General features: G+C 40.3%; 1 protein-coding gene across 2 annotated transcripts in view; it reads right to left on the reverse strand.

Annotated features, from left to right (window-relative positions):
* GRM4 (glutamate metabotropic receptor 4) overlaps window positions 1–23,149 on the reverse strand; it is a 238,888-nt gene that overhangs the window by 210,038 nt on the left and 5,701 nt on the right. For both annotated transcript variants that reach the window (XM_075853515.1, XM_075853516.1), the window contains exon 2: window positions 12,995–13,629. In XM_075853515.1, the coding sequence (XP_075709630.1) occupies window positions 12,995–13,486 (492 nt within the window). In that variant the 5' untranslated portion in view covers window positions 13,487–13,629. The remainder of the gene's footprint in view (window positions 1–12,994; window positions 13,630–23,149) is intronic.

Below are 23,149 nucleotides of genomic sequence, written 5' to 3' on the forward strand. Positions count from 1 at the left end.
GTATCAAAGTCTCGTCCTGCATTGTCACTGCCAATCCTTTGCAAGTTAGAAACATCCTTCCGGGGAGGACTTTTGTTCGGTTGGCAGACAGGAGAAGAATTCTCTGCTGGGGACACAGCTCTAAACTGGCTGGGCATGCTGGTGTTCATAAGAACCGAGACCTGATTACTCGTCATTTCTGGTGGCCCACGCTACCCAATGATGTTGTGGACTTTGTCTCTTCCTGCACGGTGTGTGCGTCTAACAAGGTTGCTCACTCCAAGCCTGCCAGCCTGCTCCAACCTCTGCCTGTACCCAATGCCCCCTGGCAGCACATTGCGATGGACTTTATCACAGACCTTCCTCCCTCAGCAGGATGCAACACTATCTGGGTGGTGGTGGATTGGTTCTCGAAGATGGCACATTTTATCCCGCTGCCCAGCCTTCCATCTGCTCCTCGACTAGCAAATCTCTTTATCCAGCACATCTTCCGTTTGAATGGCTTGCCCCTTCACATTGTGTCTGATCGGTGGGTTCAGTTCACCTCAAAATCCTTGAGAGCCCTCTGTAGACTCCTGGATGTGAAATTGGACTTTTCCTCAGCTTATCACCCCCAGTCCAATGGTCAAGTAGAGAGGGTTAACCAGATCATGGAGAATTATCTCCGCCACTTCATCTCAATGCTGACTGGGTACAGCTTCTTCCATGCGCCAAGTTCTGATATAACAATCACACAAGTGAGTCCACCACTTTCACACCATTCCACATTGTGTATGGTCAACATCCTAGAATCCCTCTTCCTGTGTCGGCTACATCTCAGGTACCTGCTGCTGATTCTGCATTTGGAGAATTTCTGTAAATCTGGCAACAGACCCGGTCCTGTATTCAACTACCAGTCGATTGCATGAAGCAAAAAGCGGATATAAAAAGGAGAGAGCCACCTCAGTAACTTCCAGGTACCAAAGTCTGGCTGTCCTCACGGAATATTCGTTTAAAGTTGCCTTCGTACAAGTTTGCTCCCAGGTTCCTCGGACCCTTTGAGCTACTACTACAGATAAACCCTGTCTCCTATAAGCTTCAGCTGCATCCTACCCTCAGAATCCCCAACACCTTTCATGTGTCACTCCTGAAACCGGTGGTCATGAACTGCTACAGTAAGACTCCTAGTCCCGCAGTTGCTCCCAGCGGGTCATCTGATGTGTTTGTGGTGAAGGAGATCCTGGACTGCAAGAGGGTAAGAGGAAGGACTTTCTATTTGGTGGGCTGGAGAGGGTTTGGTCCTGAGGAGAGGTCCTGGGGGCCAGAAGAGAACCTTAATGCCCCTACCCTAATTAAGAAATGTCTCTCTTTCCTGCTCTGGTCCCAACAAGAGGGGGCATAAGAGGGGGGATACTGTAGAGTCAGTACATATGTACAACATCAGAACCAAGCTTAGTATATAAATACAACACCAGAATCAAGCTCAATACTTATATACAAAACCAGAACAAAGCTCAATACATATACAACACCAGAACTAAGCTCAGTACATAAATGCAGCACCAGAACAAAGCTCAGTACATATATACAGCACCAGAACAAAACTCAGTACATAAATACAGAACCAGAAGAGAGCTCAGTACATATATACAGCACTAGAACCAAGCTCATAGATATAAACAACACCAGAACCAAACTTATTACATAAATGCAGCACCAGAACAAAGCTCAGTACATATATACAGCACCAGAACAAAACTCAGTACATAAATACAGAACCAGAAGAGAGCTCAGTACATATATACAGCACCAGAACCAAACTCAGTACATAAATACTGCATCAGAACTAAGCTCAGTACATATATACAGCTCCAGAACAGAGCTCAGCACATAAATACAGCACCAGAACCCAACTCAGTACATAAATACAGCCCCAGAACCAAACTCAGTACATAAATACAGCACCAGAACAAATCATACCACCCATCATCTCGCTACAGATCATACAGTGACTATAGTACCTATTAGAGGCAGAATAAATATTTACATTAAGTGACTCACCAGTGACGTCTTTTTAGATTCTAGTTATACTTTTTCTCTTTTCTTCTCCATCCGCTCCAGACCTCTATGACGACTTCTCCCAGCCACAGGCCATCCTTGCAGTTTGCTGCTCAGATGTCTTCAGCTTCTCACTTTTCAAACATTTTTGCACCTATAAACGAAGATAAAATTCTCATGGTGCCACACACTACGCCCCTAAATATAATAGTGTCATACACTGCACCTCTAATTATAAAAACTGTGTCCCTGATTATAATAACACCATACACTGTGTCCCTGATTATAATGGCACCATACACTGTGCTCCCTGTAGATAGTGCCCCCATAGAGCCCCCTGTAGATAGTGTCCCCCATAGACCCCCCTGTAGATAGTACCCACATACAAGCCCCTGTAGATAGTGCCCCACATATAGCCCCCCGTAGATAATGCACCACATATAGCCCCGTAGATAGCAATTTACATATAGCCCCCCTGTAGACTGCGCTCTACATATAGCCCCCTGTAGATCGCGCTCTACATATTGCCCCCTTGTAGATAGTGCCCCACATATAGCGCCCCCTATATATAGTGTGCCACATATAGCCCCCCTGTAGATAGTGCAATACATATAGCCCCTCATGTAGATAGTGTCACATACATAGCCTCCCCTGTAGATTGTGCCTCAAGTTTAGCTCCCCCCGTAGATAATGCCACTCACACTTTTAAGTGAAAAAAAAACAGCGTTATACCTTGATCCCGTCCCCGTGCCATCCTGTGTCAATGCAGGCCTGCTCTCTTATGAGCAGGCCGCTTGAAAGGCGCTGATTGGCATTGCAGATTGACTTACCCCACCAATGAGTGCTTATCAACAACGGAAGCGGCGTGATGACGTCATCGCACTGCTAGCGTCGTTGAAAGGTGCTGATTGGCAGGGCAAAATGACTTTCCCTGCCAATTAGCGCCTTTCAACAATGGAAGAGCTAGCATTGTTGAAAGGCGCTGATTGGCGGGGCGAGTCATTCTATCCTGCTAATCAGCGTCATTGTAAGGCGCTGAATGGTCGGGCTTGAAACGTGACCGGCCATTTAGCGCTTATGCATGTAGTTGTATCTGCGTCCTATAGATGTAGTTACAATTAGTGCAGGAGGGGGTGGCAGTGGCTGGTTTCAGTTGTGCCGCCGCTCCATCAGAGAGGTAGCAGGCCGCCCTGTGTGGCATGGTCGCGGTGGACCCCACCATCTCAGTTGCCCCGGGGCCAACGCTCACCCTGCCCCCTCACTACCTACGCCACTGTGTGGAAGTAAACAGCTGTTTGGGCACATTGTAGGGCTCAGTAGGGAGGCAACGCCATTTGGTTTTTGGAACGTAGATTTTGCTTGGTAGTTGTTCTGTTTGGGGTCTTAGTGGTATTTCAGTTTATGATGTGGGGGCATATGTAAGCTGTGCGGAGTACATCAGGGCATAATAAGAGGGTATAATAGTGGGGTAAATAAAGAATATTTCACAGATATGTGGCCAGTGTCGCACTGATAAATGAGGCACAATCTTATCCGCTTTTGGACATTCTGCACATTTTGTGTCTACATATTCTGAGAGCAAGGACTTTTTTATTTTATCGCCAACGGAGCGGTGTGAGAACTTATTTCTTGCGGGACAATCTGTAGTTTTCAGTGGTACAGTTTTGGGGTACATGTGATTTATTTGATCACTTTTTATTCCATTTATTGGCAAACAAGGTGACCAAGAAGCAGCAATTCTGCAATGATTTCTATTCTTTTTTTTTTTACAGTGTTCATTGTGGGCTAGAAATGACAATTTTACTTTATTTTGCGGGTCGATACGATTACGGCGATACCAAATTTATATTGTTTTTTTATGTTTTGCAGCGTTTTATTTTTCCGTCAAACAAGCTGTATAAGGGCTTATTCTTTGCGGGATGGGTTGTAGTTTTATTGGTACTGTTTTGGGGTGCAAGCGACTTTTTGATCACCTTTTATTCTATCTTTTGGAAGGGGTGGTGACGAAAAAATTGTGATTCTGGCATTGTTTTTTATTTTTATTTTTTGCAGTGTTCACCGTGCAGGGAAAAAAAACATTATATTTTTATATTGTGGGCTGTTACGAAGACGGTGATGCCAAATATGTGTACTTTTTTTACCGTTTTCATTTTTTTTCTATAGTAAAAATCTTATTCTAGGAAAAAAGGAGGTTATTGTTTTTATTAACTTGAAACTTTTATTTTTACACTTTTATTCAACTTTTTTTATAAACTTTTTTTTAACTTTTTGATTTGTCCGACTAGGGGATTTGAAGGCCTGCACCTCTGATCTTTACTCTAATACATTGCACTACCCATGTAGTGCAATGCATTAGAGCAGTCAGTCATTCACTGACGGCAAGCCTATTAGGTCCCATCTCTGGGTGGGGCCTAATAGGCTATCGTACGTGGCATCCTCACGATCACATTGTGTCGATGCTGATCGATAAAAACCACTTAGATGCCACGATCGCTTTTGATTGCGGCATCTAAATCGTTAATGGCAGGGATCGGAGCTAGCTCCATTCCCTGCTGTTACAGTACGGTGTCAGCTGTAACATGCAGCTGACACCCGAAGCTGATGTTGCAGGCTTAGCTTCCGACCCTGTGTCAACTTCCTTTTGCGGCCGGAAGCCTTTTAGGCCTTGCACTCCGGACGGGACATAGCAGGCTCCCGTACTTGGCAGACAGTAGGCCATTGTTAGGCCTCCGGTTAGCCAGAGCAGTCATCGAAACCCCGGGATCTGCAAGTAAACACCATAGAAGCAGCACTCGCTTTTGACCGCTGCATCTGATGGGTTAATCGGCCGGATCGGACACTAGCTCCGGTACAGGCCTTGAAGTAGTGATAGTGTTAAGCTATCACTCCTTTAAAAATGTGTCTGCAGATGTGCAACAGCAAATAACAGCATTTCTGGATTTTTGGTATGAAAATGTATTAATAGGATAACCCCTTTAAAGAGAGCCTTTCACTTGCCCATACATGTGCAGCGGAGTGCAGCATGTAATAGGCAGGGCTTCACAAACACGGTTTCACTTGAAATAATTTTTCTAACTTCCTTAGTTAATTACATATCGGTGCCGTTATATTTGGCGCCCGATATATAAATAAGCCCCTGAACTGTCAATGGGGCGTTTCTATCTAACTTAATGGCAAGAAGGCATGATGTCTTCGCTCTGACACTGTCCAATCAGCTACGCACAGTGTCAGGGCGGCTTGCGCTGTGTACCCTCCCGCGAGCACATACAGACTGGTGGTTTTGCAGAGAGCGCTCTGTCTGTGTGTGTTCTCACGGGAGGGAACACAGCGCAATCCACCCTGACACTGTACGTAGCTGATTGGACAGTGTCAGAGCGAAGAGATCACGCCCCCTTGCCATTTAGTTAAATAGAAACGCCCCATTGACAGTTCAGAGGCTTATTTACATATCGGGTGCCAAATATAACGGCACCAATATGTAAATAACGGAGGAAGATAGGAAAAAAATGTAAAGGGAGACAGTGTTTGTGAAGCCCGGCCCATTACATTCTGCACTCAGCTGCACATGTACAAATGGATGCCAAAAGGCATGAATCTACCCCATAGAAAGTTAAGAGAACATTACAGTATATATTTGTAAAGAAAAACAATTGTATGTAAAATATACATTTGAAAAATACATGGCAAACATGGTGTGAACTGGTTTTCATCTTTCTCCTTTATTGGCTTCAGTACATATTCTCCTCATGTAGCTGGACTCAAGAAGCAAGCTGACAGACACAGCAGACACCCTGGCATTGCATACTAATGACCTTCGGTTATTTTTTCAGGATTCAGGCTAGACCTTACTAGATTCGATGGCAGTAACTAAAAATGTAGGGCGGTTCTCTGCTTTATTAATCAATTGCAGTAATCATTTCCCGTAAATATTAGTATAGCGATTAGAATCACGAATAAACAGTAACATTTTCAAATCCATTGTAAAATTGTTAGCAGAATTCAGTCTAAGGTCCCATTCACATCATGTTTTTTTAGCTATGTTTAGCGTATACACTGAAAAATGTTCTCAACGTATACGTTAAACATAGGCTGTGATGCCTAACAGTGGAATCCATCACCATAGACTATTATAGGATACATTTAACATATACAACATGAAAAGCTATTTATTTAACGGATGCTTATGATGTATGCCATACAGTGGTATTATGTCACCAATAGACTTCCATGTGGAAAAAAAATGTGTGGTAGGGCCTGTTCAGATCTGCGTTGGCTTTCCGTTCCGGGGTTCCGTCGGATGTTTCCGTCGGATGAACCCCGCAACGGAAAGTCAAACTGAAACCACAGCTCCCGTTTCCATCACCATTGATATCAATGGTGACGGAAAGACTGCTAATGGATTCCGTTCGTCACCATTCCGGCAGGTTTCCGTTTTAACTACAGAATCAATAGCAGAGTCGACTGCGCTATTGATTCCGTCTGAAAAACGGACACCATTAGCAGTGTTTCCGTCACCATTGATATCAATGGTGATGCAAACGTAAGCTGTGGTTTCCGTTTGACCTTCCGTTGCGGGGTTCCACGACGGAAACCTCCGATGGAACCACAGAACGGAAAGCGAACGGTGATGTGAACAGGCCCGTGTATGTTTTTGCAGGATCCCATTGGATGGAATAGCATGGTCTAGTACGCTATTCCATTCCTATAAAAAAAAATATACTGATGTATACCAGCCCGATGGAGACGATAAGGAAATTCTTTTGGCCTTCGTCGTGATAATAGAGCCGCATGGACATGTTTAGCGTGTACGCCAGGGGCTTTCCCAGCATAGACGCAAAATGTACATTGCAACCGCGATGTGAACAGTGCCTTTGTTTATATTAACAAGAAAAAAAAAAGGCCAGTTCATAACAGGGAAGATCTCATATGAAGGAGGTACTCATTGTATGTGGTTGATTGGCTTAAATTAGTAAAGAAATGATAGTTCTTTCCAAATATTTTATACTATTCAACCATGTAGACTTAAATTACCACATTTCCCTGGCAAGGCTTCTTTGGAATGGTCTACCGATGTCTTTTTTTCTACAGTACTATATAGCTATGTAACTACAAAGTTAAGGTAACATTTTCCATTATGAAAGATACAGAATATATTGTGATATTAGTTCCTACAGTTTTATGTCACCTACTTTGGCGTTTTTCGGAAAGTAATAGTGGCAGCGGACAAATTTTTACAAATGATAGTCTTCTCTCAAATATCCAACCACATACGCCTTCAGAGATCCTCTTTTTAAAGTATCTATGGTTTGCGTATAATGTGTCTCTTTAATTTGCCTTGTCTGGCTAACTTTTATTTGACTTTGCCTAATACCAAAGGTTCATAACCTTTGTAATATGAAATATGCTTTGCAGAGTTTTATGGTTACAAAAGACAAGATGCTAGTCAGATGTTGCAATAGCTTCAGAAGATACAGTATTTCTCAAAGCTACTGCATTCATATACAGCTAAACAGAAGGCACAGGATGGTTCCATCATAGATATTGGGCTGCATGTAGTTTCTCCTACAGTCAAAATCTTATGAAGATATGGTTCTATTATGAAAGATGAAAAACTGTTAGCATGGGTAAGCAAACAATACATTATATTATCATATTATACATTTCTCAAATTTCATCACAAAGTATAGAAGCACATTTAGCTTTGACACACATTCTACAGGTATTAAGGTTGCTTTCAAGCTTATAGTCAGTGATACTGCTTCATTCTTTGTAACCAGAAAAAACATTATACATGGTACAGACATTCGTTGCACTAGATGTCCTGGAATATGTAGTTTCATATCTTCAAGGCTGAATACAGCGCTGTTGTTGCAGCCAATTTTTCTTAAAGATAGGGAGGATAATGGCCACAGTTCCTCCTTGCCAAATAGCAGCTACATACAGTATAATCTTGTACTGTATAACCCCACAAAGTAAAATGTCATTATAAAAACTTTTGTAAAAGAAAAAAACAAGGTCATGACATTTGTCTGATCTTTATTCATATAGTACTCAAATTGATTCCAAAGTACATTAGTAACACTCTTTATCAGTTCTGTCATTCTAAGTTTTTTCTACATTATTTAAAGAGGCTCTGTCACCAGATTTTGCAACCCCTATCTGCTATTGCAGCAGATAGGCGCTGCAATGTAGATTACAGTAACGTTTTTATTTTTAAAAAACGAGCATTTTTGGCCAAGTTATGACCATTTTTGTAATTATGCAAATGAGGCTTGCAAAAGTCCAAGTGGGCGTGTTTAAAAGTAAAAGTCCAAGTGGGCGTGTATTAGGTGCGTACATCGGGGCGTTTTTAATACTTTTACTAGCTGGGCGCTGTGAAGAGAAGTAACATCCTCTTCTCTTCAGAACGCCCAGCTTGTGACAGTGCAGATCTGTGACGTCACTCACAGGTCCTGCATCGTGACGGCCACATCGGCAGCAGAGGCTACAGTTGATTCTGCAGCAGCATCAGCGTTTGCAGGTAAGATCGACTTACCTGCAAACGCTGATGCTGCTGCAGAATCAACTGTAGCCTCTGGTGCCGATGTGGCCGTCACGATGCAGGACCTGTGAGTGACGTCACAGATCTGCACTGTCACAAGCTGGGCGTTCTGAAGAGAAGAGGATGTTACTTCTCATCAGAGCGCCCAGCTAGTGAAAGTATTAAAAACGCCCCGATGTACGCACCTAATACACGCCCACTTGGACTTTTACTTTTAAACACGCCCACTTGGACTTTTGCAAGCCTCATTTGCATAATTACAAAAATGGTCATAACTTGGCCAAAAAAGCTCGTTTTTTAAAAATAAAAACGTTACTGTAATCTACATTGCAGCGCCTATCTGCTGCAATAGCAGATAGGGGTTGCAAAATCTGGTGACAGAGCCTCTTTAAGCAATTTATTTTGACTTAGGCTAGGTTTAGGTTTGGGCACTTCGCTTGTCAAAAATATGCCAGGAAATGCTCCATGGACTTCTATATATGAACAGTGACGTCAGGGGCTGCTCCTAGAGTGTAATCCCCGGCCGCACTCTGGCCGAGGATTCCGGCTTCTCAAGGTTCCTAACGTCAGTGTCCATATATGGACAGTAATGTCAGAGTCTTTTCCAGGATCAGAGTCCCTGACCGGTGCGCTTGCGATGCTTTGTGCAGGGAATTCGGTATTGTAGCTACTGACATCACTGTCCATATATGGACAGTGTTGTCAGGAGCTTCCCTGGGTACACACTGTGGGATACTTCGCTCCCTTTTGTCAAAGGTATACGTGGGGACACTTCCCAATGTATACCTCTGACGGAAGGAAAAAAAGCTCTATGTGAACCAGGCCAAATTAACACTCATGTTCCTGAAAAAAAAAATGTTTAAAAAATTTAATATTGAAATAAATAAGTAAATAAATAATAAATATGTAAAATAATAAAATGCAACACTTGAAAGTCCAACACGCCCATTCTAACGATAAAAAGTGATTTGTATAATGGAGGCAGCCCAATATAAACAGCAAACATAAATGTATGTGTTCAGTAAATGTATGTATTCAACATCATTCTACACTTATTTTTTACCCTAGTTAATATACATAATCTACACTATGTACTATTCCTTCCAACTTGCTGTTTTATCGTTTATGATCCATATATATATATATATATATATATGTATATATATATATATATATAGATATATACAGTGAAGGAAATAAGTATTTGATCCCTTGCTGATTTTGTAAGTTTGCCCACTGCCAAAGACATAAACAGTCTAGAATTTTTAGGCTAGGTTAATTTTACCAGTGAGAGATAGATTATATTTAAAAAAAAACAGAAAATCACATAGTCAAAATTATATATATTTATTTGCATTGTGCACAGAGAAATAAGCATTTGATCCCCTACCAACCATTAAGAGTACAGCCTCCTCCAGACCAGTTACACGCTCCAAATCAACTTGGTGCCTGCATTAAAGACAGCTGTCTTAAATGGTCACCTGTATAAAAGACTCCTGTCCACAGACTCAATTAATCAGTCTGACTCTAACCTCTACAACATGGGCAAGACCAAAGAGCTTTCTAAGGATGTCAGGGACAAGATCATAGACCTGCACAAGGATGGAATGGGCTACAAACCATAAGTAAGACGCTGGGTGAGAAGGAGACAACTGTTGGTGCAATAGTAAGAAAATGGAAGACATACAAAATGACTGTCAATCAACATCGATCTGGGGCTCCATGCAAAATCTCACCTCGTGGGGTATCCTTGATCCTGAGAAAGGAGAGAGCTCAGCCGAAAACTACACGGGGGGAACTTGTTAATGATCTCAAGGCAGCTGGGACCACAGTCACCCAGAAAACCAATGGTAACACATTACGCCGTAATGGATTAAAATCCTGCAGTGCCCGCAAGGTCCCCCTGCTCAAGAAGGCACATGTACAGGCCTGTCTGAAGTTTGCAAATGAACATCTGAATGATTCTGAGAGTGATTGGGAGAAGGTACTGTGGTCAGATGAGACTAAAATCTCTTTGGCATTAACTCAACTCGCCGTGTTTGGAGGAAGAGAAATGCTGCCTATGACCCAAAGAACACTGTCCCCACTGTCAAGCATGGAGGTGGAAACATTATGTTTTGGGGGTGTTTCTCTGCTAAGGGCACAGGACTACTTCACCGCATCAATAGGAGAATGGATGGAGCCATGTACCGTCAAATCCTGAGTGACAACCTCCTTCCCTCCACCAGGACATTAAAAATAGCTCGTGGCTGGGACTTCCAGCACGACAATGACCCGAAACATACAGCTAAGGCAACAAAGGAGTGGCTCAAAAAGAAGCACATAAAGGTCATGGAGTGGCCTAGCCAGTCTCCAGACCTTAATCCCATCGAAAACTTATGGAGGGAGCTGAAGATCCGAGTTGCCAAGCGACAGCCTCGAAATCTTAATGATTTACAGATGATCTGCAAAGAGGAGTGGGCCAAAATTCCATCTAACATGTGTGCAAACCTCATCATCAACTACAAACAAACGTCTGACTGCTGTGCTTGCCAACAAGGGTTTTGCCACCAAGTATTAAGTCTTGTTTGCCCAAGGGATCAAATACTTATTTCTCTGTGCACAATGCAAATAAATATATATAATTTTGACAATGTGATTTTCTTTTTTTTTTTTTTATATATAATCTATCTCTCACTGGTAAAATTAACCTAGCCTAAAAATTCTAAACTGTTCATGTCTTTGACAGTGGGCAAACTTACAAAATCAGCAAGGGATCAAATACTTATTTCCTTCACTGTGTATATACAAATAATGAATAAAGTAATAATTCGACAATACAACTTTTCTGAGAAGATGTCATCGCTGCAGGCTCAGCATTTGTATTCTCTATTTATTGGGTTTGTCCCTCCATTGATAGTTCAGTAATTAATAGTCACTGCTTCGCTGTAGCACAGATGAATACAGCATTAACGTTCATCTAAATGTTGTTTCTTTCAAATAAATTCTACTGATTTGAAACAGTTCGGTCTGCACAAAGAACATAATCTTTCACAATTTTCTGAGAAATTGTACTTAAGAACTCGGGGAGTGAATGACAGGTGTGAGCTACAATTTGCCAGAAAGGGATTGAAGCTGTGTGTCACTTTATCTTTTTCTCCATTAGCTCTGCAGGTGATCTGTTGGGTACTAGAAGTGACACCTTTTTGCCACACTTACGATACATTCTTTTGTAGATTGTAACAATGAACAATAATGCAAAATCAATGCAGATAACACCAGACACCATTGACTGTAATTGCAATTGAACATGAAATGGCAACTATGATATCATCTGTAAAAAATTGTAGTATGTATTTGTAACATGCATCTGTCTTTCGGTGTCTCTATCTCCTTTTAGCCTGCCTTTCTTTTGCTGCCTTTCTTCTCTCTATTAATTATTTAATATAGGCTTCTCATGCTGCATTACTGCTTGTTAAGAGCTTCCCTAGAAAATCTAATTCTATCAGCACTTCAGGGGAATTCAGAGAGGAGACTACAGAACGAGAAAGAGGAAAATGGAGGTGGAGGAGAGAAGTAAAAATAAGAAGGATGTCAGGAAAGCATGAGAAAGAAAGCACTACATCAAAAGCGACAGATCAAGTAGAAAAAAATGGCTAACAGTTATAGAAATATCAGAGGTGGGACAAGAATACTAAAGGCATTATGTAATATACTATGGGAATAACAGAACAATAAATTGTAGGATTTCTTTTGAAACCCATAAAAAAGAAAAAATAGGAATAAAAGACAAAAATGATAAAAAGATAGATAGATAAGGAATAATAAATGACAGATAGCAAGGAACAATTTAGGAAAGCACCAAAAGAAAGCGATACAGAAAAAGAGAGATGTAGGAAGATCACCCACCTACTGTGTTCAGAGTATTAAGATCACCATTAAAATCCTATTAAGCCCATTAGAGTCTGCAGGAAATGTACTGAATTGTTTTTATTTTGCTTAGAGTTTCCTGAGCATACAAGGTCAGCTCACAGCAGATGATTTAACGGTAGCATAAATATTACCCATAAAAGAGTATTACATTCTTCTATTGCACCAAGTAACGCCCTGTCCAAAACAACTTCCAAAGTGGCAATTCTCAGAACAAATAATTGCAAGGATATATACCTGTTGAACATCTAAATTAGGTCCGGAGATAAATTGATGGCCCATTGGAATTATTGGATTGAGTACAAGCAGTGTTCTGTGCTATAAAATGGAACGGTTTGACAAAAGGTGGCAGAAAGTCCATAACACTTTTCATTGGTAACAATAAATTATCTTTAACACCTCTATTGTCATTTACAGGCAGTTGTTTCTGTGTGATAATACTATTATCAACGTTGCGTTACAAACAAATTTGTATAGAGAAGCTCTGCCTAAAATGTATTTAAATTCATTAATTAAAAGTTCACTCACCTTGAAAAGTCTCAGTATATTGGCCACCATGATGGAGACAGAGCTAGAAGATGCTCCGATGACTCCAACCACCCTCTCAGGCTGTGCAATTATAGGATTTCCACCACTCAAACACCGAACCTCTGCCCTATCCTTGTCTATAAGTGGCTGGACAAAGCTCAGAGACTGCTCTAGAGCATGTGTATCTCGAGAACAGGTATCCAGAATTCTTGCACCTAAGGTAATATTGGGCAAAAGGTCAGGATCAGCATTTATACGATCAAGGGCATACAGCATTGCTTCTAAACGATGTATTCCCTTCTCTTTCTTGAGTTCTCCACATGCTCTGCCATCACTTCCCCTCCCATGCACGGGGAAAAGACCTCCCAAAATGAGGTCGCCTTCTATCCGCACAGAATTCATATGTGGTGAACCCTTTGGTTTGGACCAACAAGTCCATGAACCTAGAAGTACCAACGTGCATACCATTACTGTAAACTTTGGCATATCCATAATGCAGGATTTTGGCAAACCAACAAAAGTTGTTCCTCTTTGAAATTCCACTCCACAGGCAAGTTATCCAGTGGTCTGCCTGATAAATTAAGATGCCAAGGCCATGATGCCATGCAGATATTGGTCATGAGACATCAGATATTCTAAAAGAAAAGACAACATGAAAATAGAGAGACATTAAAAAATGACACAGTGATCTTGACATCAGATACATTTCAGATAAATACCCCATCTTTATTTGCATGTGGATGTTTATAGTTTTAGGTATCCCCTTTTATGTTTTTACCAATTTGCCTGTATAACGGAAATATATGGTGACTGTAGTTTGCTTGTAGCATAATTGTCTTTACTACTTAATATTTTATATGATAATACAAAAGAAATACATTGAGATCGTATGTTACAGCATAACTAGCATTAACACAGCATTAGTAAGGGAGATAAGTCACCATAGTCTCAATATACTGTTTTACCCATAGAGTGGCATACTATACTCATTCTGGATAATCAACCATTATACATAAAAAGGGCTCTGCCTACTTGTTCCTTGCCTGAGCATTGTTGAATACCTAAAGTTTGTCTTGCAAATGGTCTCCCATGGTTTTCCAGTTCCCAGTGTTACCCGTTCCTGCTGCCTGTACCCTATATCCCATGCTACCGTGCCTCTGTGCCATCTACAGTGAAAGTCAAGTTGTGTCTTCCGCTGCATCTACTGTGCCATCTACAGTGAAAGTCAAGTCGTGTTTTCCGCTGCATCTACTATGCCATCTACAGTGAAAGTCAACTCGTGTCTTCCGCTGTATCTACTGTGCCATCTAGTGAAAGTCAAGTCGTGTCTTCCGCTGCATCTACCGTGCCATCTACAGTGAAAGTCAAGTTGTGTCACCGCTACTGTCTACATTGCCTCAGGTACCCTTTCTGGACTATAGTCATTGTTTTGTACCTAGTTGGCCAGCTGCTATCCCGCTACGCGGTACAGCCCAGTGGGTCCACACCCCGCGCCGTGACAAATATATTTCTCCATATTCTTTGTGGGATCTTATTTTGACTTGTTCCCTATTAATTATAATGTAATAATTGATCTCGCGAGAGATCACACAGTTTTGTCGTCCTTGTCCACCAAGAGCTGAAGAGGGAGAGTGTGCACGCACGCACAAATGTGTCACAGCGAAAAGTAACATGCCCCATGCCATTTACATGCCCCATTGACAGTTCAAGGGAGTATTTACATATCGGGCACCAAATATAACGGCACCGATATCTAAATAACGGAAGAGGATAGGAAGTGAGACAGTGTTTGTGAAGCCCTGCCTATTACATGCTGCACTCAGCTGCACATGTATGTGCAGGTGAAAGGTTCTCTTTAACTAATCTGTAAAGATTTATTTTTTCAAAATTGAGGATGTTAAAAGGGTACTGCCTATAATGGGGGAATATTAGAAAAATCCACAGAGAATAATCTAAGATTCATATATAATATCAGACTCAGTAACTAAAACAGTAGCACGGCTGCTAATACTAATCACGTAATCACCATATTAACAGGTAACATGAAATCTTTACATTTGCTAATCTTATAAATGCGAAATGAACCAATGCAATATGTCACACGTCTTAATGAAAACTCCTGACTTTGCTAAATTTACCCTTTTATTTGGGAATCAATGATCATAAGCAAAACTGTTTGACTATTTGGTAAAAACCATACTCATTAAAAAATATTTCAAAGTTCATAAAATAATTACCTTTTACCAGTTGCTATTATGTATATATTATATACAGACTAGATCTATAGTACAGGTAATAAACAGAAAAACTGTAACTAGTGATGGCACGATTTAGAGACAACCTTTATAAGTCCTATTATTACAAATATTTTTAAACAGCAATAAAAACAACCCCTTTTACAACCGAAGTCGGCCTGGAAATAGGATGATCACCGCAGTTTCGGCTTTAGAAACACACCAATGATAACTGCCATTCTGGCCTCTGCAGGAGAAATGAATGGTCGCCATGTAACGCATTGACGGATGGGGTGTGCCAGAGTAAGAGCTGCACTTTGTTAGTAACTCTCTGCTCCGGCTCTTAGCGGGAGGATCTCAAGCAGGGGGACCCCCTTCTATGATGTCCAAATGCCCTTATATGGCATATGGACAGGGGTTGTCTAAGTGAGAAGAAAAATGTAACATAATAAACAGATTTATGATGGATTTATTTTTATATATATATATATATATATATATATATATATATATATATATATATATATATATATATATATATATATATATGAATATGGATTTCCTCTATGTCACATTTGTTTCATTCACCCATTCACCCAATTTGAAGGGAAGCTCCATCTAGGTTTTCCATTGTAATTATATATTAGGGACCTCCTTACACTATTTGCTAAGCAGCGACCCAAATATGTCTATGTTGTTGCTTAGCAACATAGGCCACCATGTGCAGGTGACTCATCCATATCTCCATGCTCTTGTCAGCACTTCCATGACATTACCAGAGAAGAGGCAAGATGGCTGCTGCTCCCCAGCAATACAACAATCTCAGTGTGTGTTTTATCACTTTTGGAGGAGGGAAGCAGCAGAGATTTTCCTTGCTGAAGCTTTCGCTTCTTTGTATTTCTTTGAATTTAGTAAAAAATGTATAGGTAATATGTCTGTGAGAATAATTGCAGATGCAAACCCAACTAAGATGTAGTAAGAAGAATGTCAGCCCTCTCAACTTATCCTTTCAGTTTAAGTGAATGTTTTTCTTTAATAAGAATCAAACTTTTCAACTTTTTAGCTGTGTGCGTGCCTTTAGTTCTTCTGCTCCTATTTCGTTACAGGGTATATGCAATTCAATCTCACCCTTTTACTCCCCTTTTGCCTGGATCCCTTATTACCAATGCTTTCCCTTTTCATTATCTATCCTCTCCTTCTCATTTCCCCTCTGGCTCTCATTACAGATAATATTTCTTCTCTTTGTTAGCAGGGAGGGGCAGCTGCAGTTTCTGCCCTGTGGTCCCTGATTACAGTCCCAGCCTATAGAAAAGCAGTTTAGTTTACAATCTGCTTCTGACAGTACTCAGGACAAGATGAAGGTGCTGTGATAGCATTATGTGTTGAAGGGAGGGAGGTTTTCATTTTTCAGCTCTGGAGTAGCAGAGACAACTCTAAGGCAGGAAAGAGCTGACAGAGCCGTGTACATGAATACAATATAGGCACTGGCTGGGGACATTACGGAAAGCGACATAAAATGCAATGTATTCGGTTTATTTGTATTGAATTTATTACTGTGGTTTCAGGAGTTAAATGGCCTTTTTCTTGTCCTGAAGATCAATGGCCGCTAATAGAAATTAATGTCACTCATTCAGCACCATATTCTTATTGAATATTATACAAAATTGACTTGTACAATACTGAACATCAATGCCGAAGTAAGAGGTCAAAATGTTAGGCTGCTGCATTTAAAGCCTTTTTTTTCGTATGGGGAGATTTGATAATGTGTATAATGTCTATGTTACAAATAGTTGTACCTAGTGACTGCATAAGGGTTAAAAGCTCTGTGCTTTAGCTTCCTGGAAATTACAATGAAACTCTGTCTTTATCATCTCTCCGGGGATCAGAAAATAGGCTTTACCAAGGGGTGTCCAATTTGCGATCTATCTATCTATCTATTTATCTCATATCTATCTATCTCATATCTATCTATCTCATATCTATCTATCTCATATCTATCTATCTATCTATCTATCTATCTATCTATCTATCTATCTATCTATCTATCTATCTATCTATCTCATATCTATCTATCTATCTATCTATCTATCTATCTATCTATCTATCTATCTATCTATCTATCTATCTATCTATCTATCTATCTATCTATCTATCTATCTATCTATCTCATATCTATCTCATATCTATCTCATATCTATCTATCTATCTATCTATCTATCTATCTATCTATCTATCTATCTATCTATCTATCTATCTATCTATCTATCTATCTATCTATCTATCTATCTATCTATCTATCTATCTATCATCTATCTATCTATTATCTATCTATCTATTTATCTATCTATCATTCTCTTGAACTGCAATAAATAAGGAGACGGTATTAGAGCAACTTCTTAGCATTTTTATTGTTCTTATTTTATATGTATATGTAAATGTCTGAAAAGCAACATAGGTCAGTAATAATAGACTATTATGAGCAAAATCCACAGCCACTATATATGCAGGCAGATATACTGTCTTTATAAACTTGCAAATGCATACAGAATTGTGCTGAAAAATTAATATTTTTTTCTTTGTGCCTGTTAGGCACACGGTGCACACGGACATAGTATGGCTTGTACAACTTCTGAAATACATAGCCCTGACACGGCACCCATACAAGTTTACAACACCATACCATAGGTACATACAGTGGAGTTCCTACAGTTGTCAGAAAAAAAATTGTGGCATACTACATTGAATATGGTGTCATACAGCGACACACAGAGTGCCAACAACTCCAAAGCCTTGAGCCACTATAACTCTGTGTTCCTCCATAAGGCTCCGTGCACACAGCATTGCCATATGCATGATACCTATTAGGTGGAAGAACATTGTGAGGAACCTGGGAATATAACATTTCATTAAATTGAAATGGCAGGTGACTTAATAAACATGGCAGAAAGGGCATAGCCATAACCGCACACCAGCATGCTTCTTCTTGGCCACCACCAGACTTCATTTATTCATCTTTTGGCTGTTCATAGTGATAGGAATATATCTGTAGTCTTCAAAATTTAATCATGTACTAAAAATAATTGCCGAGTGTAGATGTAAAAAACAATAAAATTATAATTATTCCTAGATGACAGTTTGTTATCCATCAAAAAATAAATTGTCCTCATATGTACAAGTTGTAATAGTGTAAGGGTACTTTTACACGGCCCAACGTTGGACGTGTAAACGAGCGCCGGTCTACGAAACAGCTCATTGATCGGCGCTTGTTTGCTAATTTCACAATGAGCTAGTATGAGATTGAGCGCTCGTTAATACGATCACTCGTCCCCATACATTTCTATCATGTCAGCAGCACATCTCCCTATTTAGAGACCAAGATGTGCTGACGACAACAATAATATTTTGGTAATTTAAAACGATACAATCAGCCACTGAACGAACTCGTTTGCCTGTTCATCGGTTGATCCTTGCCCTGTTTACACAGGCCAGTTATAAGGAATGAGAATTCTGTGAACACTCGTTTGCCCGATAATTTGCCGATATAAAAGGGCCCTAAATGTCCATCTTCTGCTTGTAACTGATTTAATTATCATTAAGAGGTGATAAATAAAGATTGTGATGTGTAAACTGGTTGTAGACAGAATATAACTAACGGCTAAACAATTGGTTATCTGACAGCTAACTCCATCAAATCACACTTAATACATAATAAATCTAATTTCACATTATTCTGCACAAAACTGAACATACAAAGTTACACATAAAAACGACAACGTCTCATAGCAGAAAAAGAGAAACTTGATCCAGCGCTGCGTTTAAAAGGAGGTAATATTCCAACGTGTCTGCTACACGCCATGAGTAAGGACACGCGATTTGTCTGAAACGCGTAGGCCTGCTATCTGATGCATCCACCCCTTTGTATATGGACTTTTTAATATATTTGGAATAAAGTTGGAATATCACTTCCTTTTACACCCAGCGCTGGGTCAAGTTTCTCTTTTTCTGCTTTGATCTTCATCGTGTGCCGCCACGAGGATCCGTGCGCTGGCCGGGCTCGGACATAGGATCGTGAGCTGGAGGATTCCTCCCCCATTTACTTATACAACGTCTCATGTATTTTTAGATCTGTTTATACTTTTTTTAAGTAAATTGTATCATAAAGTACATACTTATCAGAGCCATTTAATCCGTTAGTGACCGCCCCATAGTGTTTTTACGGCGGTCACTAACGGGCTTTATTCCGATGCAGTAGCCTTTTTACGGCGCTGCATCGGAATAAGTAAACAGAGCAGGGAGCCGTGAAATGTCCCTGCTTTCAGCTACCAGAGGTAGCTGAGGGCTGGGGGCATCCCTGCTCTAACGGGTGAGATCTATATCAGCATCGTTCTCACCCATTTAACCCCTCAGATGCGGCGCTCAATAGCGAGCGCCGCATATGAGAGGTTTTGGAAAGAGGGAGGGAGCTCCCTCTCATCCCACCGGCACCCAGCGATAAGATCGCCGGGTGCTGGTGTCCTCTATGGCAGCCGGGGGGCCTAATAAAGGCTCCAAGGTCTGCCTGTAGTGTATGCCTGCTAAGTCATTTTGCATGGACAGGCATAATACACTGCAATACAGAAGTATTGCAGTGTATTATAAATGTGATTGGACGATCGCATAGTGAAGTCCCCTAGTGGGACTAGTAAAAAAGTAAAAAAAAAAATGTAATAAAAAGTGAAACAAAATATGAAAAACCCACATTTTCCCATTACAAACTTCTTTATTATTAAAAAAACACAAAATAAAGTAAAAAAAGTTACACATATTGAATATCGCCGCGTCCGTAACAACCTCAACTATAAAGTTATTACATCATTTAACCCGCACGGGGAACGTCGTAAAAAATAAAATAAAAAAACAATGCAAAAATTGCTGGTTTCGTTGAATCCTGCCTTAAAAAAAAGTGAAAGAAAGTGATCAAATAGTTGCATCTACACCCAAATGGTACCAATAAAAACTACAAGTCGTCCCGAAAAAGAAAAGCCCTGATACAACTGCATCGGCAAGAAAATAAAAAAGTTATGGCTCTTCAAATATGGAGACACAAAAACAAATAATTTTGAAAAAAGTTAACAAAAGTTAAAATCTATTAATCTATTAGATCTTCTAGCATTCTAGAAGTCTAAGTGTACAATGCACTGAACGCAACAAATCGTGCTACAACGTGGACATAGTAAGCTAGCCCATGATTTGTTGCATTCAGTGCACTGTACAATTAGACTTGTAGAATGCTAGAAGATCTAATAGATTGATTGCTGTAGGCCCCTGAAGATTTGCGGCAGAAATAGATAACAAAGAAACGCGTAAGGCTATTAGTGGGTAGGATAGGAATATAGGGTCTTAGCACTTGAACAATATTCCTTGTACCTAATTTGGATGTGCTGGACTTGGATTTAATTTATTTACCCTTTGCAGATCTCTATAGGTGTGGTTATTGGGCCCCACCTATATCTCTGATATTCTATGTCCAGTTTACAAACATATACAAAAACAAAGAAAAATATATAGCTACTAAGATACAAACTGGACATGAATATATGTGATATGTTAATTTTTTTTAGCATCATTACCTACCACACTAGATTCATTTATTTTGTGTAAATCAAAGTGCGAAAGCACTAGACACATATACTTGATACATTGTATCATTTATCTTATATAAGCTGACATATCTACGATACAAATATTGGTGGTGAAGCGTTGATTGCCATGTTATATATCCCTTAAACGACTCTGAAAATAATAATAACGACTCTGAAAATAATCGTAACTATTCATGTTGGGGAAAACTAACGGAAACTGAGAATTACTGACAGTGTGTTAAACAAAGTAAACCCAGAGTCCAACAAAAGTAAATAACGGAAAAAAATAATAATAACTATGAGGTCACACATCTACTCCTAAGAAAATTTGCCTACTAGGAATATGTATACCTTGTACCGGTCAACTAACAGAACAGGAAAAAAAAGATACACATTCTATACTAGAGAATACTACATGCAGGACGCATGGAACATGGAATCACAAGTACGATCAAAAGAACATATTATATTAGTAAGTCATGAATTTGGCAATAAAAATAAAAGAAGCATTCCCAGAGTCGACAATTATCACCTATCCACAGGATAGGTGATAGTTGTCCAATCGCTGGGGGCCCCAATGCTGGGACCCTTACTAATCGCAAGAAGAAGGAGGACATTGAATGGAGTGGCTGTCAAGCATGTGCGCTGCCGCTCTATTCAAAGTCTATGGGAATTACAGAAGCAGCAGAGTACAGCACTTGGCTGTTTCCATCAGTCACATAGACATTGAATGGAATGGCAAGCGCAAGCTCAACCACAGCTCCAGGCAAGCTCCTCCTCACTGCAGGGGGTGCTGTGAGCAGGAACGGTGGGTTTGTGACCCCTGTACTTGTGATCGGTGAGGATCACAGCAGTGGGGCCCCCAGCAATAAGACAATTATTAGCTGTGCTGTGGATAGGTGATAATTGTAGAATCTGGAACAACCCATTTAAATGTAGCCACAAAAAGATTTAAGCCAAATTGTAGATGCAGTGAGTTTACAGTGTTCAGCCATAACACTGATAGGTGGAGTGAAAAACATTGCTTATCTCATTACAATGGCACCTGTCAAGAGGTGGCATATATTAGGAAGTAGGTGAACAGTCAGTTCTTGAAGTTGTTGTGTTGGGAGCAGAATAAATGGGCAAGCGTAAGGATCTGAGCGACTTTCACAATGGCCAAATTATGATGCCTAGATGACTTTGTCGGAGAATCTCCAAAATGGCAAGTCTTGTGGAATATTCCTGGTATGCAGTGGTTAGTACCTACTCAAAAGTGGTCCAAAGCAGGATAACTGGTAAACCAGTGACAGGATCATGGGCGCTCAAGGCTAATTGATGTGCATGGGGAGTGAAGCAAAGACCATCTTGTCCAATCCCACAAATTGCTAAAGAAAAGTTGGCTATAATAGAAAGATGTCAGAACAAACAGTACATCGCATCATGCTGCATATGGAACTGCATAGCCACAGACTGATAAGAGTGCCCGGGCTGACCCCTGTCCACAGCCAGTGGCCTGGTCTGATGAATCACGTTTTCTTTTACATCATGTGGATTTGTGCGTTGCTTACCTGGGGAAGAGGTGGCACCGGGATGTGCTATGGGAAGAAGGCTAGAAGGCAGAAGCAGTGTGAGACCTGGGCGCCAAAACACCTTGTTCTATTCCTTGTTACAGGGTAGATACTATATGATCTATATCTTTCCCGCATAGCCTTGTTTACAGATCACAGGTAATAATGTTCTAGTGACAAATATATGGTCGCTATTATCAGTAATTTGCTTACAGGAAAATGCATGATAGGCACAAGACATGTCTCCCCAGCATCCTTCTTGCATAAATCACACAATGCACAAGTTGATGCTTCTGCATTAAGGACCACAACTCTAAAAAGAACTCTTTATATGCAATCGATAAACGATTAGTGGTTTGAAAAATCATTGCGCAGGATCTGTTGGATATTTTCATCATTGCGATCCTTAGTGGCAGCAGAGAGGCGTTTCCTCCCGTTTCGGTGGTGAGTGTATACAATACAGATTGTGCCACTGATAATGATATTTATGTGGCTCGATCAATCAAGATCAACAATAAATGGGAGTTTTATCTCTTGTGATTGATCTTTCTGTGCATTCACACTAGGCAAATATTGTTTTGATGACTTTGAAATTAATTGCGGCGATAATTGACCTTAAAGGGAATGTCCACTTTTAAAACCATTACATTTTCAAGTCGGCATCTTGGTAGAGGTTGGAACTCTGTTTTTCTCATACAGGGCTGTAAATCTTCATAGGTATATGGTTAAATTATAAATTTCTGTCTGTCA

Source organism: Rhinoderma darwinii, chromosome 2 (genome assembly GCF_050947455.1).
Source record: "Rhinoderma darwinii isolate aRhiDar2 chromosome 2, aRhiDar2.hap1, whole genome shotgun sequence".
Lineage (NCBI taxonomy): Eukaryota > Metazoa > Chordata > Amphibia > Anura > Rhinodermatidae > Rhinoderma > Rhinoderma darwinii.